Source organism: Schistocerca americana, chromosome 3 (assembly GCF_021461395.2).
Source record: "Schistocerca americana isolate TAMUIC-IGC-003095 chromosome 3, iqSchAmer2.1, whole genome shotgun sequence".
Taxonomy (NCBI): domain Eukaryota; kingdom Metazoa; phylum Arthropoda; class Insecta; order Orthoptera; family Acrididae; genus Schistocerca; species Schistocerca americana.
Genome location: NC_060121.1, coordinates 272,315,542 through 272,337,748, shown reverse-complemented (window position 1 = coordinate 272,337,748; position 22,207 = coordinate 272,315,542). Strand labels below are relative to the sequence as shown.

The window sequence follows — 22,207 nt, the reverse complement described above, 5'->3', positions numbered from 1 at the left end:
TGGGAAGTGGCGGTGCGGTCCCCTACAGCACTGCGTAGAATCCTACGGTCTTGGCGTGCATCCGTCCGTTGCTGCGGTCCGTTCCCAGGTCGACGGGCACGTGCACCTTCCGCCGACCACTGGCAACAACATCGATGTACTGTGGAGACCTCACGCCCCACGTGTTGAGCAATTCAGCGGTAAGTCCACCCGGCCTCCCGCATGCCCACTATACGCCCTCGCTCAAAGTCCGTCAACTGCACATACGGTTCACGTCCACGCTGTCGCGGCATGCTACCAGTGTTAAAGACTGCGATGGAGCTCCGTATGCCACGGCAAACTGGCTGACACTGACGGTGGCGGTGCACACATGCTGCACAGCTAGCGCCATTCAACGGGCAACACCGCGGTTCCTGGTGTGTCCACTGTGCCGTGCGTGTGATCATTGCTTGTACAGCCCTCTCGCAGTGTCCGGAGCAAGTATGGTGGGTCTGACACACCGGTGTCAATGTGTTCTTTTTTCCATTTCCAGGAGTGTATTTTGAAGAAAACAATCTGATCCCCCATTTGCTCTTTGGTTTTACACCAGTTTTATAAATAGTAAATATGCTACAACCTCTTGTTACAGATATTCTTGATGGCTTCGAGAACATTTCCTTCACTTTTGTGTTACTACTAGATATGAACAAAGCATGTGACATTGAGTCTCACGATATACTCAAAATAAGCCACAGAGCTATGATATCAAGACTAATGAGCCGACAATAATTGGATACTATTTGACTAACAGAATTCGTGAGGCTAATGTAAATAACTGCCATCAAATGCCCAAATGCCCTATCAGTTGTTAGAGGCATGCTGCAAGGCTCTGTTCTTGGACCATTCCTTTTACTGGTGCACATGAATGAATTGTCTGTTTTCTTGGCTCACAAGTCCATAAAGTATGCTGATGACACTGTATTGCTCTACAATAAGAAGCTTATCCTAAACAATAGCATAACTGAAACTATGTATTTCTCCTGCACAATCTAAATGGAAAAGTAAATGCGCCTAAGTAAATGAGTCTGACACTGTTAGACTTCTATGAATCCACCTGGATGCCAAACTGACTTGTAACAGACACACTGAACAGTTATGCACCAAATTATCTAGCATGGATGTGTGTGATGTCCTTAGGTTAGTTAGGTTTAATTAGTTCTAAGTTCTAGGTGACAGGTGACCTCAGAAGTTAAGTCGCATAGTGCTCACAGACATCTGAACCATTTGAACCAAACTATATAGAGTAGCAAATCAAAAACATTAGTTTGCAGACAACAACCACTGCCTTCTTACTACACATTCTTCCAGTCTCATCTGCAATGTAAAACAACAACATACATTTTGTTGCAGAACAGCTATCTATTCCCATGAAACCTAGATGTAGGTTTTAAACATACAGGAATGAAGCTACAAGGACTATCCACAAAGTACATTACGTTTTGGAATTAAAAATAAATAAAGTATTCGAATTTTTTTTTTATTATATACAGATGAAAGCCACACTTCAATACTACTTTTCTACATAGTTGCCATTTAAATTAAGGCACTTATCGTAGCGATGGACGTGCTTGGAAATTCCTTCGCCGTAAAATTCGGCCGCCTGCGCCTTCAACCTCGTGGTTAGCTCTTCTTGAAGCTGTGCGTCATCATCAAAACGCTGCATAGCCAACCACTTCTTCATTGCTGGGAATAAGTGGAAGTTGCTCGGTGCCAGGTCGGGACGAGTGGCATTTGCTGTGTGGGCCCGAGCGTTGTCGTGAATCAGCAAGATCTTCGAGTTCAACTTTCCCCTGCGCTTGTTTTGTATTGCTCTTCTGAGGTTGTGCAGAGTTTTGCAATACCTTTGAGAGTTTATTTTAGTGCCTCTTTCCAGGAAATCCACAAAAATTGTATTTCTACCGGGTTACTGATTAACCACGTGGTTGAAGGCGCCGAATTTTACGATGAAGGAATTTCCAAGCTCGTCCATCGCTATGATAAGTGCCTTAAATTAAATGGCAACTATGTAGAAAAGTAGTATTTAAGTGTGGCTTTCATCTGTATATAATAAAAAAAATTCCAATACTTTATTTATTTTTAATTCCAAAACGTAATGTACTTTGTGGATAGCCCTTGTATGTAACAAGCTACTGCCATCAGTGACAGACTTGCTTTGTGATAATGAGGAGGAGCTCATTCATAAGCCCTTAGCCTATAAGTGTGTTCTAGTATTAAAGAACCTGAATGTAGATAGTAAATTCCCATGCATTGTTCAAACCCATAAATGTTTAAGTGTACACAAAAGCTTCAAATTTGAATAACACAGAGTGTATATGGTCTTTCTTACAGTTCCAAGTGCACAACATCCACCTGACAGTTATAAGGCAAATTTCTAACAATAAGATGCTAAACTATGAAATGTGATGTATAACTGGGATTGTACAATTGTGTATTTCAACATAGGTAGGTTAACAACAAATACATAAATAAATAAATATTTTGGAAATTAGAGTATGATAATCAATGATACTACAGCAATGTACTATTGGTGAAGAGTTCTTGGTACAATTTGGGAATGTGATTGATGTGAAGCTGCATGAAAATTACTGAACTATTAATGTTGTGCTGAACACTAAAAATGACAATGAAGCTACAATATGATGACCAGCATAGTGATGAAACACACTCAACATCAAACAATATAATAAATCATTGTTTAATAAATCTTCAGTAATAGTTTGAAAGATTCATACTCTGAGCATTTTTACTGCTTGATGAGTTAACCCATAAAATCAGAGCGTTTAGGTGGAACATGTTACAGTCTTTGTGATATGCATATGAATTCCTTACTGCAATGCAACTAGCATCCAACTTATAATTATCTGTGAAAATTATTACAAAAAAGCAACTAAGAGCAGATGATTATTAATTACTTAATTATAAGGAAAGAAGTAATAGATTTCACAAATCTATTAATACATGATGATGCAGGATACTAATCACCCTTATGGTGATTATTGTTTTCATATTGTTGTAGTTAGAGAAAATTATGTTTCACGATGAAGTTCGAACCAAGTATCACTTCGCTTGTATATACACTTTTATATATTGAATAACCATCATGCCTTTTGTATCATATTGTGCAACAGCTGTTTGATGATGTTGATAGCTACAGTGAGCAATGTCACTGGTGTTTATGAAACCTAATATTTCATCTCCATACAGTTGCATTATCATTTTGATAGTTGTATGTATAAGAACCAAGAGAGACTTCTCAGCATACCTGGTATTAATTAATTTTTCACAATTTATTAAGTGTGATACAGCAGGCCAAATCTTATTTGCTACTTTCTATAATACAACACAATCTCTGTTTAGGAAGCAGAACATTTAAAACTTCCTGAAGGGTTAAAACAGCTTATCTGAACAGCACTATAATTCAGATTATTATCTATCATGGACATTTCTCTTGTCATATGAGCTATTAAGACATGCCTCAGAGCCAACCTTGAAGTTTCAATCTGCTGGTACCTTTCCCTTTTCAAGGGGAGTTAGAACGGAATTTCTTTTTTCACATTTTTGGATTTTTACCTCATTATAAAATTTGCAATTTTCTGAATAAAATGATATATATATATATGACTTATAATCTCACATGGGAAGTATTTTATTTTTTTAAATATAATCTACAACAGTTGATAATGTAAAAATTTTTATGTGCATTACCCCAATATCTAATTTGTTGTTGTGGTCTTCAGTCCTGAGACTGGTTTGATGCAGCTCTCTGTGCTACTTTATCCTGTGTAAGCTTCTTCATCTCCCAGTACTTACTGCAACCTACATCCTTCTGAACCTGCTTAGTGTATTCATCTCTTGGTCTCCCTCCATGATTTTTACCCTCCACGCTGCCCACCGATGCTAAATTTGTGATCCCTTGATGCCTCAGAACATGTCCTACCAACCGGTCCCTTCTTCTTGTCAAGTTGTGCCACAAACTCGTCTTCTCCCCAATTCTATTCAATACCTCATCATTAGTTATGTGATCTACCCACGTAATCTTCAGCATTCTTCTGTAGCATCACGTTTCAAAATCTTCTATTCTCCTCTTGTCCAAACTATTTATAATCCATATTTCACTTCCATACATGGCTACACTCCATACAAACACTTTCAGAAACGACTTCCTGACACTTAAATCTATACTCGATGTTAATAAACGCTTTCCTTGCCATTGGCAGTCTACATTTTATATCCTTTCTAATTCAACCATTATCAGTTATTTTGCTCCCCAAATAGCAAAACTCCTTTACTACTTTAAGTGTCCCGTTCCCTAATCTAAATCCCTCAGCATCACCTGCCTTAATTCCACTACATTCCATTACCCTCGTTGTGCTTTTGTTGATGTTCACCTTATATCCTTCTTTCAAGACACTGTCCATTCCATGCAACTGCTCTTCCAAGTCCTTTGCTGTCTCTGACAGAATTACAATGTCATCAGTGAACCTCAAAGTTTTTATTTCTTCTCCATGGATTTTAATACCTACTCTGAATTTTTCTTTTGTTTCCTTTACTGCTTGCTCAATATACAGATTGAACAACATTGGGGAGAGGATACAACCCTGTCTCACTCCCTTCCCAATCACTGCTTCCCTTTCATGCCCCTTGACTCTTATAACTGCCATCTGGTTTCTGTACAAATTGTAAATAGCCTTTTGCTTCCTGCCACCTTTAGAATTTGAAAGAGAGTATTCCAGTCAATATTGTCAAAAGCTTTCTCTAAGTCTGCAAATGCTAGAAATGTAGGTTTGCCTTTCCTTAATCTTTCTTCCAAGATAAGTCGTAAGGTCAGTATTGCCTCATGTGTTCCAACATTTCTATGGAATCCAAACTGATCTTCCCCAAAGTCGGCTTCTACCAGTTTTTCCATTCGTCTGTAAAGAATTTGCATTAGTATATTGCAGCCATGGCTTGTTAAACTGATAGTTCAGTAATTTTCACATCTGTCAACACCTGCTTTCTTTGGGATTGGAATTATTATATTCTTCTTGAAGTCTGAGGGTATTTCACCTGTCTCATACATCTTGCTCACCAGATGGTAGAGTTTTGTCAGGACTGGCTCTCCCAAGGCTGTCAGTAGTTCTAATGGAATGTTGTCTACTCCCGGGGCCTTGTTTCAACTCAGGTCTTTCAGTGCTCTGTCAAACTCTTCACGCAGTATCATATCTCCCATTTCATCTTCATCTATATCTTCTTCCATTTCCATAATATTGTCCTCAAGAACATCGCCCTTTGTATAGACCCTCTATATACTCCTTCCACCTTTCTACTTTCCCTTCTTTGCTTAGAACTGGGTTTCCATCTGAGCTCTTGATATTCATACAAGTAGCTCTCTTTTCTCCAAAGGTCTCTTTAATTTTCCTGTAGGCAGTATCTATCTTACCCCTAGTGAGATAAGCCTCTACATCCTTACATTTGTCCTCTAGCCATCCCCGCTTAGCCATTTTGCACTTCCTATCGATCCCATTTTTGGTACGTTTGTATTCCTTTTTGCCTGCTTCGTTTACTAAATTTTTATATTTTCTCCTTTCACCAATTCAGTATTTCTTCTGTTACCCAAGGATTTCTACTAGCCCTCGTCTTTTTACCTACTTGATCCTCTGCTGCCTTCACTACTTCATCCTTCAGAGCTACCCATTCTTCTTCTACTGTATTTCTTTCCCCCATTCCTGACAATTGTTCTCTTATGCTCTCCCTGAAACTCTGTACAACCTCTGGTTTAGTCAGTTTATCCAGGTCCCATCTCCTTAAATTCCCACCTTTTTGCAGTTTCTTCAGTTTTAATCTACAGATTGTGGTCAGAGTCCACATCTGTCCCTGGAAATGTCTTACAATTTAAAACCTGGTTCCTAAATATCTGTCTTGCCATTATATAATCTATCTGATACCTTCTAGTATCTCCAAGATTCTTCCATGTATACAACGTTATTTTATGATTCTTGAACCAAGTGTTAGCTATGATTAAGTTATGCTCTGTGCAAAATTCTACCAGACGGCTTCCTCTTTCATTCCTTACCCACAATCCATATTCACCTACTATGTTTCCTTCTCTCCCTTTTTCTACTCTCAAATTCCAGTCATCCATGACTATTAAATTTTCGTCTCCCTTCACTACCTGAATAATTTCTTTTATCTCCTCATACATTTCATCAATTTCTTCATCATCTGCAGAGCTAGTTGGCATATAAATTTGTACTACTGTAGTAGGCATGGGCTTTGTGTCTATCTTGGCCACAATAATGTGTTCACTATGCATTCTGTAGTAGCTTACCTGCACTCCTATTTTTTTTATTCATTATTAGACCTACTCCTGCATTGCCCCTATTTGTTTTGTGTTTATAAACCTGTATTCACCTGACCAAAAGTCTTGTTCCTCCTGCCACTGAACTTCACTAATTCCCACTATATCTAACTGTAACCAACCATTTCCCTTTTTAAATTTTCTAACCTACCTGCCCGATTAAGGGGAGTTGGAATGCCGGAAAATGGAAAAAATTCACATTTTCAGTTTTTAACCTTATAACTTAATTTGAAATTTTCTGCTTAAAATGGTGCAAAATTTGTTAAGAAATTCCAATTGGAAGTATTTTTATTTAATTTTTCAAAATTACATGTGCGCCCAGCAAAGTTACCCATCTTGTGATTTGTACACATTTAAATCTTCGCATTTCCGAAAACATTACATATAGAAGGCTGTGGATTTCACTCTTCAGTTGTAGAATCTTTGATCCTTCCATAGGTACCATTGTTTTTACGACTAGCTGTGTTTATTGTTCAGTTTTTGATCTGTGAGTGTTTGTTTTGAGCCTCGAGTTTAGTTTGTCGCTCATTTGGAGTTTGTTATCTGTCTTGTTTTGACTTTCAGTGGTGAGTGCGTAGTTTCTACGATGCCTAGGAGTGCATCATTATTTAAAAAGCGAAAGTTTCGCGGTAATAGATTTACAAATAACGTTTGTTCAAGTGATTCTGCTTCAGCACCTGTTGATGCTGGTGAAAGTTCTGACGTTTGTACAGCTGAGATGTGTGAAGGAGACACGCCCACCAGTGCATCAAAAAAGAAGTTATCAAACTGTGCAAGTGAAATTACAGATGAAGCTTCTAATGAACAATATGTTTTAGTCGACTTTCCTGTTTTTACTGAGTTTATGAAGAAATGTTTGTGTTGTAATCTTTGTGGAGGTTCTTTTGATATGAACATAACAAAATCTATAGGACTTTCCTGCAAAATTGCTATAGTTTGTGCCAGTTGTGAAAATGAGACCTGTTTTTGGAGCTCTAAAACATGCAGTAGCAATTTGTTTGAGAGTAATATCAGGCTAATGTATGCAATGAGAGCAATTGGTAAAGGACATACTGCTGCTCAAACATTTTGTGCCATAATGAATCTTCCACCTCCACCTGCTAAAATTGACAATTACACTGAAGTGATAGGAGATGCTGTTCAGTCTGTAGCAGATTTATCAATGAAAGCTGCTGCCAGTGAAGCAAAATATATAAATGAAGGAAACCCAGATATCCCTGTTGCTTTTGATGGAACCTGGCAGAAAAGGGGTCACACATCCAAAAATGCTGTTGCTACTGTTACTAGTGTGGACAGCGGTAAAGTTTTGGACTATGAAGTGCTCACTAAACATTGTTACCATTGTGCATCTGGTAAGATAGAAGCAGCTCACATATGTAGCAAGAATTATGAAGGTACGAGTGGAGGCATGGAGGCTGCCGCTGCTGTGAAAATGTTTAGCAGATCAGAAAAAGAACGGGGAGTATTTTACACAAAATTCCTTGGAGATGGGGACTCCAAGGCATACAAAAGTGTTACAGAATCCATGCCATATGTCAATAAGACAATAACTAAACTAGAATGTGTCGGTCATGTTCAGAAACGAATGGGCACTCGTCTAAGGAAACTGAAACAGAATCTGAAGGACAAAATTTTGTCAGATGGTAAAACCATTAGAGGTCGCCTGTCAGATAAAATTATAAATGAATTACAACAATACTATGGTATGGCAATAAGAAATAATGCAAATAATTTGCAGGAAATGAGACAAGCTGTATGGGCCACATATTTACATCGATCATCAACTGATGATAATCCTCAACATTTTGCTTGTCCAGATGGTCCTCAGTCATGGTGCAATTATAGAAAATCTCAAGCTACTGGGGATCCTTATCACCATAAAAATTATATTCCATTGGCTGTTATGGAAGTAATTAAACCAATATATAGAGACTTGGGGCATCCTGATCTTCTGCGAAAATGTCTTCATGGTTGTACCCAGAATCAAAACGAGTCGTTCAACAACCTCATTTGGACTCGTGTACCTAAGAATGTATTTGTTGGGATAAAAACATTGAAATGGGGAGTCAGTGATGCTGTTATTTCATTCAATGATGGTCATATGGGTAGGCTAAAGGTCATGGCAAGGCTCGGCATTGCTCCTGGTATCAACACCATCAGAGGTCTTCAGCTTCTGGACAGCGTGCGAGTAAGGAAGGCTCAGTATGCAGCTGAATTTAATACAAAAAAAGCAAGGGCAGCAAGGAGAAGAAAGCTTCTAGGTGAAGAAGAAGAACTAGAAGATGACCCTGATTACTCTGCTGGACACTTTTGATAATAGAATAAAAGGTATTTGTGAATTTTCATAATAAATTACTTTAATCGCATTTTCTGGCATTTGACATTTTTAGTGTTACATGTACCTTTATCTCATAAACCACTCAACCAACAACATTCAAATTTTCAGAAATGCTGCAAAACAGTTCAAAGAGGCCACTGAACTAGAATCATGACAAGAACTGGCTTATTCTCTGAACTAGGGAAGTTTATGTTATACTTTTTCCAATAAAAAATGGCTTAATGGTAAAAAATTCATAAATACTATACCAACAAAAAGAAAACATTGGTTCTAGTTCAGTGGGCTCACAATATATGCTGAAAACCTCTGCCAGAATTTCAAAGTTCTGAAGATAATAGTTCCAAAGAAAAAGGTACACAAAGTTAGCAAATTTAACATTGGCGAGATAGGGCATTCCAACTCCCCTTAAGGGATTTGACATTCCACGCTCCGATCTGTAGAACGCCAGTTTTCTTTCTCCTGATAATGACATCTTCTTGAGTAGTCCCCACCCAGAGATCCAAATGGGGGACTATTCTACCTCCAGAATATTTTACCCAAGAGGACACCATCATCATTTAACCATACAGTAAAGCTGCATGCACTCAGGAAAAATCACGGCTGTAGTTTCCCCTTGCTTTCAGCCGTTCACAGTACCAGCACAGCAAGGCTGTTTTGGTTAGTGTTACAAGACCAGATCAGTCAATATCCAGACTGTTGCCCCTGCAACTACTGAAAAGGTTGCTGGCCCTCTTCAGGAACCACACATTTGTCTGGCCTCTCAACAGATACCCCTCCATTGTTGTTGCACCTACAGTATGGCCATCTGTATCACTGAGGCATGCAAGCCTCCCCACCAATAGCAAGGTCCGTGGTTCATGGTAATTTTTTATACAGAAGGCTGTGGATTTCTGTGGTTTCTAAAGGTTGTGTCCAGAAGAGGATGGGCACCAGGTTGAGGAAGTTGAAACAAAGTTTGAGAGACAAGAACTTTCTGATGGTAAAACCATGAGAGGCAGGCTGACAGACAAAATGATTGATGAACTACAGCAGAATTATGGGATGGCGATTAGAAATAATACTGAGGATTTGTTGAAAATGAATCAGGCAGTATGGGCTACCTTCTTCCACAGACTGTCAACTGATGAAAAACCAGTACACCTCCTTTTCCCACCTGGACTTAATTCATGGTGCAATTAATGCAATGCCCAGTACTCAAACAGTTCATACAGCCATAACCATTCCATCCCAGCAGCAATCATGGATATCATAAAACCTATTTACAGAGACCTGGCAAGTCATGAATTACTAAAGAAGTGTCTGCGTGGTCAGACTCAAAATCCCAATGAGTCGTTCAATAATCTTATATAGACTCGCTTACCAGAAAATGTTTTTGTTGGAATGATGACACTAAAGTGAGGGGTCAGTGATGCTGTTATTGCTTTGCTGTTATTGGAAGGGTGAAAGTGCTACAGCATACAGAAATTAATTTTAGAGCAAACTGCATCAGAGAACTTTAATGGATGGACAAGGTTTGCATTGATAAAGTAGATTATGCAGCACAGTTGGCAACTAAGGAGTCCAGAAAGAAGAAAAGAAGAAAAAACTTGGAAAAAGATCAAGAGGATTATATACAGTATGGTGCAGGGTGCTTCTGAATGACTAAAAACAAAAAATTAAGCATATATTAAGTGAGTTACAGTCTTTTGAAACTTTAGAAGCCATTTCTGAAAATTTACATTTTCTGTTGCATTTTTCCCTAAATCTCAGAAATCACTTTGAGTAGAGTATTGAAGTTTTCAAGGAATAATAACATACATATCCTGAGTCTAATGAACTCAAAGAAGAACATAATGTTATGTATAATTAAAATTATTTTGGATAATGTACAAAAAAAGTACACAAAATTTTAACCATGTAATTAAAAAATTTTATTTCCGAAAGCAGTGGTTGAAATGAAATTATTGTAGTTCAATAGACTAGGAACATACAGTTTAATGTCCTGTAAAAGTTTCATGTCAATGGCTACGGTGGTTCCTGAAATACAGGGAAGCCAAGTCACTAAATTTAACATTGTTGGGATAGTGCATTCCAGCTCCCCTTAAACTCTATAGAGGATCTTGTGTATACCTCGCTGGAGTAGGATTCATGGAAGAAAGTGTGAGGTCTACTTAAACTTGAAGTCATTTGTTCTCCAGAGTTGCAGGCCCACAAATTCATATGTATGTTTGTGGTGATCTTTTAACTTTCTGAATAATAACCACAAACTTTGAATAATCTGTTTATTATTCTTCTGTATAGAAACAACAACATGAGATAAGAACACCGAAATATCTTGTTGCCTCAGTGACTCATTGCTGCAATCTTCATCCTTGGCAAATACAAGTCATCACCATCTTGGACACATACCTACATCTGTCATCTGCTAAAGTGTCTGCCAAGACTAACCATAACAACTTCCCATACAAGTGAAGCTACAGCCAAGAAGGTTCATCCTGTAGCTGTATCTACTGGCTTCATTCTACTGGCTGATGAGGCCATTCCCATGGTGTCAGAGAAGCTCTACATCAGAATTATGATACGTCCGATGATTCAAATTAGGTATCGTGTAAATTTAAGTTCACTGATGAATAATAATACAGATAATTCAATGCATCCAAATGACACTGAGATTTCTGATTACCTGCTCTGGTCACATGCAAATTGTGATTATAATGTTTTGTCTGAATCATGATCACAGAATTGGAAGGGCCAAAAGCATACAAAAGTAAAAATCACTAGAAAAACCTTAAAATAAAAATCAAACAGATTGCTACTGTCTTGTAAATCATACATATCTGAGGATTACCAAACTATAAATGGATTTCATCTTGGTAAAGTATTGTGAAAGTTATTTATATGTCTTTGTTGACACTTTAACACAAATTAAATCATCATCTTTCAAGCATAACTGGTTGTCGGAAGCAAGCTATTTTGGCCTCTGGCTTTGATTAAAATGAATCCATTGTTTCAAGAAACTTTTCTAAATAAGTATCAAAAATAAGATGAACAATGTTCTCTTGGCAGTGTTTGCTGATGGAAGTCACCCCCCACAAAACCTGTCATGTCACTGCGAATAAGAGGTAGTTCAACTTCCAATACATGTTAGTAAAGCTGGGGATAATGTCTCAAAGACAAACCAAATATGAAAATTTGAAATGCACAAAGAAACCTTATAAGGTAGATAAGAGTAAAATGACTGATATGCTAAGGGATGGATAATTTCAAGCAGTGTCATGTAGCAGCCAAAATTGTCTGTTATGTTACATCAGAACTCATTTTTATTGCGTAATATGTAAGTTATGATGAAAAAAATCAGTTTTTATCTGAACCAATTAACCTGGAGCAGATCAAAATGTCACAGCCAATCTTGGACTTATGAAAGCCATAGTGAGTTGAGCAGAATTATATCACACATGTATAGCAGAATATAGCATAGCCACAGCATAAGTTTGCATTCTGAATTAATGTTTCACACTGCATTAAAGTGTACACTTTGGAACAGAAAGTATCTGGGTTTGATTCTCATTCATCAAAGACTTGTCAAAGATCTACTACTCCCCTTCTCCTGATCCCTGCAATGGAAACACTTCTTTGCCTCCAAGTGCACCATCTAAAGCCAACATAATCCCAACATAGAACCCAGTTCATACCACCATCCAACCATGATCTTCATCCCCCCCCCTCCCATCCTCCTCCCATCTAACCACCCACTGGTCACCTTCCAGGAATTCCTTACTTCCAACATGGCCTCACCAGGTCCCTTTCCCAGGTCCCTTCCTCAGAAAAGCAGCCTTTCAGCAGAAGAAAGAATAGACATACAAAATTTCAAAACTAATCCTGAGCTAATCATCCTATCTGCAGACAAACGTTTCACCACTGTTGTTATCAGTTACAAAACTGGCAGAAGGTCTCTGCCAGTTACCCGACAACTCCACCTACACACTCTGGCAGAATGATCCTATCCCAGAAGTCCAACATAACCTCCAATCCCTACTTAAAACATGACACCCTTCTCAGAACCTCACCCCTGTGAAAATCCACACACTCCCCCTCTACATGCTCTCCAAAATCTACAAACCCAACAATCCTGGACCCCTTATTTGGCCCTCATTGACCAACACCTTCAACCAACTGCCCATAGTCTAGCCTTCAACATCAAAGATAACAACCACTTCCTTCACTGACTCTCCATCATAGCCACCCATTTACCTGCTGGATCCCTACTCATCACTGTTGATGCCACCTTCCTATACACAAAGATCCCTCATGCCCTTGGACTTATCGCTATTGAACACTACCTTCCCCACCGTCCTTTGGACTCCAAACCCATTACCTCATTCCACACACAGGTTATTAACTTTATCCTAACTCATACCTACTTCCATTTTAAAGGGAAGATATATAAACAAATCCATAAGATAACCATGGGCACCCGCATGGCACTTCCTAGCCTCCCAAAATGCCAAAACCTTAGTGTGGTTCACATTCATTGCTGATATCTTCATGATCTGCACTCCAGGCCACGACACCCACCTTCACTCCTTCACAACCTGAACACCTCCTCTCCCACCCATTTCATGTGGTCCTTCTCATCTGGCCATGCCACCTCCCTCCAGTCTGATGGCTCCATCTGCAACTTTGTCCACATTAAACCCATCAACCACCAACAGTAGCTATGATATCTTTCACACCAAAAAGCCACTCCCATACAACTTGGTCACCGGTGGATGGCATATCTACAGTGATAATAACACTCCCTGACCCAGTATGCTGAGGGCCTCACCAAGGTCTTCACAGACTGGTGCTATACCCCATACCTAGCCCGCAAAAAGATCTCCTGTGCCATTTCCCCTCACACACCCAATCCTCCCATCACCACCAAGAACCAGCCACAAAGGAGTGCCTCCTCATCACCCAATACCAACCTGGACTGGAACAACTACAATAATAATAATATTTATTCAACATTGAATAATCAAATACAATCCCTAGAAATAATACAGTTTCAGGACAACATACAAATTATTTTTCTGAATACGTCAGTTTATAAATTACAAACTAAAAATTCGTTTGTATTAATAAATTTTACATTTTGATGGATTTTACATTTGGTAGTATACAATCACAATATTACAAATATTGTTTTTATCAACATTATATTAGTTGTACGTTACTTAAAACTATGAGCTTGACATACTTATGAAGCACTTTTCATACAGATATAATACTCGACTAGGGAATAAAATGGGTTTTCAATTAGAATTCTTTTTAGCTGATCTTTTAATTTGTTAATAGGAAGGGTTGTGAGACTTTTTGGTAGGAAATTGGCTAGATTCAGCCCAGCATGAAGTGCATTTTTTTCATAAAAAAAGCTGTTTTGTGCCTATTTACATGGTATCTGAACTTTTTCCTTGTATCGTACTGGTGCAGGTCACAGTTGAAATTTGGATTTATTGTTTTCACAAGGAATATAACTTTCAATATGTGTACACCTATAATGGTAAGCACATCTAATTTTGGGAACAGATTCCGACATGATTTTCGAGGTTTGGCACCACAAATAATTCTGATAACTTTTTTCTGTAGTATTAATAATGTGCTTAGGTTGGCTTGAGTTGTTGCACCCCATATTTCTACAGCATAGTTTAAGTTTGATGAGAATAGGGCATGATAAGCAGTTTTTAGTACACACATGTCCTTACAATATTTGCTAATCATATTTATAGCAAACACATTCTTCGACAGCTTATATGCTATGGAATCAATATGCGTGTCCCATATGAGGCTGTCCTGGATTGTAATTCCCAAGAACTTTGTCCATTTTTCCTTTTTTACAATGTCATTTCCTATGGATAATTTCATGTCAAATTCTATTCGTTTCCTTCTGTAAAATTCCATCATTGCAGTCTTTGAAGTACTTATATTTAGATGGCTTTCATTAAAATACTTGACTATTTCATTAGGTACTGTTGCACAGTACCTCCAGACTCTCATAGTCTTTGTGTTTACACACTATTGATGTGTCATCTGCATACAATATTTTTGTGCAGTTAGGAGAACAATACTGTATATCATTAACATAAATCAAGAAAAGAAGGGTCCCCAGACAGAACCTTGAGGCATTCCATATTTGATATCAGTAATTTTAGATTTAGTTTGTTTTATGCAAGACAAATTGTTTTCTATTGCTCATATACGATTTTATTAGCTCATAGCCAGTTCCTCTGATACCCAGGTTCCACATCTTGTCAAGTAATATGGTGATGTTGACACAATCAAAAGCTTTTTCTAGATCAAGGAACACTCCAGTTACATACTCCTTGTTCTCTATGGCCATTATTATTTTGTCTATTAATTGTGCTGCTGCTACTGATGTTGACTTGTTTTTCATAAAGCCATTCTGATTTTCAAATACTAAATTGTGTTGACTCAGGAATGTCATTAGTCTAGTATAAATAACTTCCTCAACTACCTTAGAAAATGCAGGTAAGATTCTTTGCCAGGGCTTTGATTATCTGTCATCAAGCCTTGATATGAAGGACATCCTACCCCAGATCCTTCTCACCCCTCCTGAAATGGTTCCATTACCTACCCAACTTCACAACATCCTAGTCCTCCCCTATGCCACCCCCAATCTGAGCCCCTTGCCACAAGGATCATATCCCTGTGGAAGACCCAGGTGCAAGACATGCCCAATCCATCCACCTAGCACTTCCTATTCCATTCCTGTCACAGGATTATCCTACCCCATCATAGGTTGGGCCACTTGTCAAAGCAGCCGTCATATGCCAGCTCTGCTGTAATCATTGCACAGCTTTATATTAGTATGACTACCAACCAGCTGTCCACCAGAATGAACGGCCACCACCAAACTGTCACCAACACCAAAGTAGACCAGCCTGTGGCACAACATGCAGCTTAACATAACATGCTTTATTTCAATGGTTGTTTCACTATGTGAGCTATCTGAATCCTTCCCTCCACCACCAGCTGTTCTGAAATGTGCAAGTGGGAGGTATCCTTACAACACATTCTCTACTCATGAAATTATCCTGGCCCCAACCTATGGAAACATACTGTTCCCACACCCTCCATCTATCAGTTTCCACACACTCTGTCCTATTACTTCCTCCCTATCCTTGTCTCTTTGGGTGCTGCCCGCTGCCAACACAACCGCTCATCTTTCCCCACTCTTCTCCTTGTTCACTCCATTTTCATCATCTCCCTGCCCCACAGCCTCCCAAGGTAGTGCCTGTTGGCAGCCATTGTCCCTGCACACTCCGCCAGACAGTGTTCTTCTCTCCCCCCATCTACACACTTCCCTTCCCCTTCCCTGTCCCCTCCATATTGCTGCTTCCATTCCAACTGGTAGTTGCATTTTGGTTTGAGCTGCCTCAGTTGGAGGTCATGTGTGCATGAGGTGTGCTTGCTTCTGCGAATGAATGGTGTGTGTTTCTCTTTCTTTTGCTGATAATGGATATGGACAAAAGCTAACGTGCAAGTGCCTTTTAATTGTGCCTGTGTGCAACTTAATGTGTTATCTTTGCAGGAAGAAGCAACCTATCTTTTCCTTACATTGTTGCCATTCCAACCTGGAGTTTCCACTGTTTAAGGTAAAGATTTTGCTAGAAATATACTTCATGTAATTGCTGCTGCAGAATAAAATAATATGGACAGAAATTCTGCAGGCATAGTATTTGCAGTGCACTTGCTTTTCTTATTCAAGTGGCCCTGTAAAGTTCTCCCATATGGGAGACTCTGAGTCGCAGATAGGCACAACAAACAGACTGTTCCAAATAAAGCTTTTGGCTTGTAAGACCTTCATCAAAAAGTAGACAACACACACACACACACACACACACACACACACACACACACACACACACACAAACAAGTTGCATATTTGTGTGTGTCTGTTTTTGTCATCTACTTTTTGATGAAGGTCTTACAGGCCGAAAGCTTTATTTGGAACAGTCTGTTTGTTGTGCCTATCTGTGACTCAGCATCTCCGCCATATGATGAGTAGCAACTTCCCATTTCATAATATTGATACATTCCATCCTGGATTTTCCGTTGTTCAATCTCCCAATGACAGTTTGAAATAACAAGTGCAAATAAAACATATTAGTTTCATTCATAGCAGTCTTTCATTTACCTTTCGTTTTTAATTTCCAGTCACCTTTCAGTATGAAAGTTTGCATCTTCATCTCATTTGCCATGAAAACAGTGTCCAGTTATTATAACTTACACCATATATTTTGATGGTTTTCTCTCTCTCTCTCTCTCTCTCTCTCTCTCTTCTGTGAGACACACTGTAAATAAGAAGAGCGTTAAGTTTTTCTTCTTTCATTTATTTAAACTTATATCACTTCTGATTATAAGTATTGGTGTAGCACTGTCAGGAATATCACATTAGTTCAAGCATGAAACTTCTTGCTGTTTGAAGCTAAGATTAACTTTTTACTGTTCATTACCGTCACCCTACAAAAATGAATCATCTTTATGGAAATCAAACAATGGAAAATCCGGGATGGAATGTAACAATATCATGAAAAGAAAAGTTGTCACTCACCATATAGCAGAGATGCTGAGTTGCAGATAGGCACAGTCTTTTTGTTGTGTCTATCTACGACTCAGCAACTCTACTATATGGTGAGTGGCAACTTTCCTTTTCATAAAATCATCTTTGTGGATTACTTGTGCCTTTCCATTTGTGTTTTACCTTTAATTGCACACCTCTTGCTTATATTTTCGGATTCCATTAATATAATTGTCTGTTTCCAGTTAAAATGCATGTTTGGTTCTGTTTCTTCATACACACATAAGTGCTCCATATAGTAGTAGTTCTGTACACCTGAAGCAGGTTTTGGATGTTCTCATGAGTACATCAGCTAAGGAGACATTTATAATCACCTCCCAAGTTTTGACAGAATGGAAGTTGAACACATCAGCAAAATCAATGGAAATGTACCAACATTTCAGAATACTGCCAAAGATGCTATAGTACAAGGAAAAACAAATTACAATGTTAGTGAGCTGCAGATGAACGAGATAGCAAAAACCAAAGAAATGGGGTTATAGCTGGTATTAGTATTACTTGTCCAGTTCCTTTCACTAACAGTAAAAGACAAAGAAATGGGGTTATACCTGGTATTAGTATTACTTGTCCAGTTCCTTTCACTAACAGTAAAAGATAAACTCTAAAATTGGTAAACTGATCTTGAGTTGTTCTATGTCTCGCACAGAATGAAGAATGGATTAGAAATGCCAAATATTGTAATATGATTTTTGACATGTGTCTGACTGGTTTATCCTAAAACTAAATATTTATAACCAGTGAACAAGTACAGTTATTTAAGCATGAAATCAGTAGTCAGTTAAGACTTTATATACTGACTGAAACAAAAGACAGACATTTCTATGAGGCACAGGGACCAAATCAAGCATTTTAAAGATGTCTACATTTTCTCTTAACCAAGTAATGTTAATCAAATGTTGCTGTATATAGCCTCACCTCACAATTGAGTTGTGTTTTTTTCCAATACCCAGCTCTGTAAGACAATGCAAACAATTTTCTGTTGGATCTCCAGCCCCCAAGGGAAAGAAGACCTGCAATTGTATAAACCACAAAATAATATTTTTTATTGTCTCCTGATACAAAAAAATAAATAAAATACCTTTCAAGAAAGACATTAAATTGTTTGATTTCAATTTTTCCGTTGTATAATTTTCACACCAATATACCATTAGACAGTAATCGAATTTTATGCTACCATCTCTGTACGTCTTCCCAGCAAAATACTAGAGATGAAAATTTCTTTCTATATTTAAAATTATTGAATTATCTTCTTTCAAACAAAGTACTGTCATGAATACTGGATCATGTAAGAGAAAGACGTAAGCTATGGTGAAATAAATACAAGCTATAGTGGCTAAATCCAAAGATCCCCCCCCCCCCCCCCCAAATAAGCTGAGATACACCAATGCTCACAAAAACTGTAGTATAGTAAACAAACCACAGTACAATATGAACCTCACTGGAAACTCAAAGCAAGAAACAAAAAGGGTATGTGTGAGAGACCATAAAAGTCCATGTTTCAAAGTGCATTGCTAATAAAATGATGGTCTGGTGTGATGGTCTAAATTGCCAATTGGTTCACTCAGAGCTACAAAGCTCAAATGATAACATTATGTCATAGCATTTCTGAAGCTGTTTGCCAAGAGAGTAGTGCTCATAAGACGTTACAAACAGCTGTCCAGCCACTTCAGGGTGTACACACAGACGAGAAAAAAATTCCCAGATTTCCCATTTAAAATACTTTTTCCTCAGGTTAAAGTACATTTTTTCCCATGTTAAGTGACAATATTATTTCCCTCAGACCTGTGATACTTATCAGTCCTCTGAATGGTAAAGCTTTTAAACTCCAGCATAGAACTTTATGGCATCTTAGGGGGGCAAAAATGTTTTGGGAAGATCTTTGATGCATGGCAACATTTGCACTGCATATTTTCATATTATGAAAGTATAAATACAAATTTCACCCAATACAGCATGGTAGCTTCCAACATACTGAAACTGAGATTACTATGTGTTTTTGTGAGCCAGTAATAGCTCATGCCATTTGATCTCACAGCCAATGGCAGCAGATATTCAGAGTATAGGGCCCTTAGGGCATTTTATAAGGCATTTAAACTTAGGTTAAATGGAAATGGCCTTAGATCAAGCTTAACCGGGAAATTTGCATTGTCTAAACATTAATCCAAGATCATATAGCCATGAAGTAGGACCGTATTTGACTGGCCATAATTCACAGTTCAAAGTCAGGTTCAGCTCTAATATTCAGTTTATAGTATAGTGGCACTATGATTCATTGATTTTGTTTTTAGCACAAACCAACTGAAATAACACAAAAGTTTTATTAACACAGAAAGTAGCAAGTAAATATGTGACTATGCTATTTCCACACAACTGATGCTCAAAATACTTCTTTTTTTTCAGTCTGGAAAGTTAGGTTAAGGAACTTACTGACTACCATGTGTCCTTAATGATCAATCTCATAATAGCTCTTGGGAGATGATTCATTATTTATGTGATTAGTTCAAAGGTATTTTATAGGCACTTTGCAGCAGAGTAAGAAAGGAAAATTAAAATATTTGCAGTGAACAGTTAAGTATGGGAATTTTGATAGCAGCTAATAACAGTTCAACCTCACTTGTGTATTTTCTCTTTCATCTCGGATAGCAGTAACTATGCAATTTGTATTAAATTTTTAACTACTGCACACGTCCTTAAACTGTTATGACAATTCCATGTGTGTTGGTAAGTAGAACATAAGCAAGTATTTTGAAATGAAGTAACTCCATAGCTCTGCTTCATTAATTTTGAAGGCTCAGAGGTTGCTTTGTAGTCTGCAGTGCAGAAGGTCCAGAAGGTCACATGCTCGAACCCATCTCAACTCTTGAATTTTTTTTCTATTTGCTACTATTTCCTCTACTTTATTGGTCATAAAGATAATTATAGTAACATTACCATATGATTCCATACCATTTAAACCATAAAATATTCTCTGTTTTCCAAGCATTCTGGACCACTGTTGGGCAAAATTCTGTGTGCAACAACACTACATGATGTGAATTACATTGTTACCTTTCATTTACTTAACAAATATTGTGTGCACAGAGGATGATGATGACAACGCAACAAGCTTGTCACACATTCTGTGAAAGCATGAAACCACTCTTGGAGTTAAATAACAAATCATTTAAGCTGAGGTTTCTTTTGGAGAAAAATGCTGTAAAGCAGTTGCAACTAAGGCTCAGGAGAAAAGTATTATAGACCAGTTGCAAATAAGGCTCAGACACTATCTTATAAAAGCAATGAAAAGTAACCAAACACTGACTGCAATGTGCATGTTGGTGTTAACCTTAAGATTTTATGCCACAGGAACCTTTCAAATAGTGGTTGTGATCTGTTTAAAGCAGACATAGCAACAGCTTGGAGAGCTGTCCATAAGGTATCAGCCTTTCGAGAGAATTAAAGTCAACAGCAGCTTCTCTCCATGCCTATACCTTGTTGGCTACAGTGACTTTATCAGTGTTTTTGCACTCAGTTATATCTTTATTTTGGTCCATCAAAGTTTCCAGCACCAAACCTTTCTCGTATTAAGGGAAGTCTGATGATTGCTTCTTTTTCTGTTTACTTGCTCCCATGGTTACAGCATGACACCTTCGATAATAAATACTGTGTATCTATGATACCTGATATCTGCAGTTGAAATGCAATAATCATGTCGATAGCTGATTTTAGCTATATTGCCAAGCATGCTACATGCTACCTAAGATCAAATCTGAACCAGCTTTGGTGGATCCAAGATCAGCATTATACAATGGAGCTGAGTCCTGAACGTAGTTCAGTTTCTGATCTAATGTCAAATTTGATCTCCAGTCAACAATGTTTATAAAATCGGCCCTTTATGTACTAGGTCACACATTTTTACTCGGCCCTCTCTGTGATTGACGGAAGACAGCTGTGTTCATGCCACTCCAGAAAGTTTATGCTCATTGCCACCCTTCACTACATACCAGTATTGTGTGCCACAACAATAAGCAGCCATTGTGAATATCATGTTGAGCCCTGTGCATTGCTGTGTGTAGTAATTGTTAATGTCATTTATAAAAATCAGTGATGAGGCTGCACCTGGTCCTTCTCACCATAAACTTCCATGTCACTTCTGTGACACATTAATCCATTACATATATGCTATAAGCTTGCTGCTTTGGGAAAAGAAGGTGAGTGCTTGTCTCGGCAGCCAATGCACTACAAGCTGATCACAAGGTCCACTCCCAGTATCCTCCACTCAGAGGCCAAGTAAAAGTGTGCAATCAACCAATAGTGATATCACTGATAACCAGCACAAACACACAATTAGAAAAAGTTAATGGTGTAAATTAATATACATGCAGTATAGCTACAACAAAATCTTAGCTTTCACTTATAATACCGGTCATAAATAATGGTTTTGCTGTTTTTTCCAAGGGTGTGGTTGGGCAAGATCCTTCGAGCACAGCTTAAATTGCAGCAGCTGAATAATTCTGACAAGCAGGATTAAAATTTTAGCATTGTGCACTGAATATTTTGTGAGTTATTTGGCTGAGTACATGTTACATCAAGCACTTCAACATTTCCATAGAAAAGCCAATTACATGTGAAATTGCTCAAGAACTCACCTGGCACTTTTTTTTTAAGGTTAATTAACTTTTTGCCATTATTGAATAATTTCTAATATATGAAACAACTAACAATTTAGCAGCTGATCATGTCTGGAAGTTCACTGATTAGTAGCTAACATACAATGGTTAGCTCATACATAATACAGCACAGCTTTGAACTATACTATGAACTATTTAGAATGACGTTTCACAGACACCACTAGAACATGTTTCATTCAGTGCCAAGAAGTGATGAGATTTCTGCCATATATTTTATCACCTTC

At 38.1% G+C, this 22,207-nt stretch overlaps 1 protein-coding gene across 1 annotated transcript in view; it reads right to left on the bottom strand.

Moving 5' to 3' along the window:
* The window catches only part of LOC124606011, a gene marked incomplete at its 3' end in the record, with an annotated part of 268,057 nt that overhangs the window by 94,808 nt on the left and 151,042 nt on the right, over window positions 1–22,207 (bottom strand). The window contains exon 4 of the mRNA XM_047137974.1: window positions 18,229–18,323. Coding sequence (XP_046993930.1) covers window positions 18,229–18,323 — 95 coding nt within the window. The remainder of the gene's footprint in view (window positions 1–18,228; window positions 18,324–22,207) is intronic.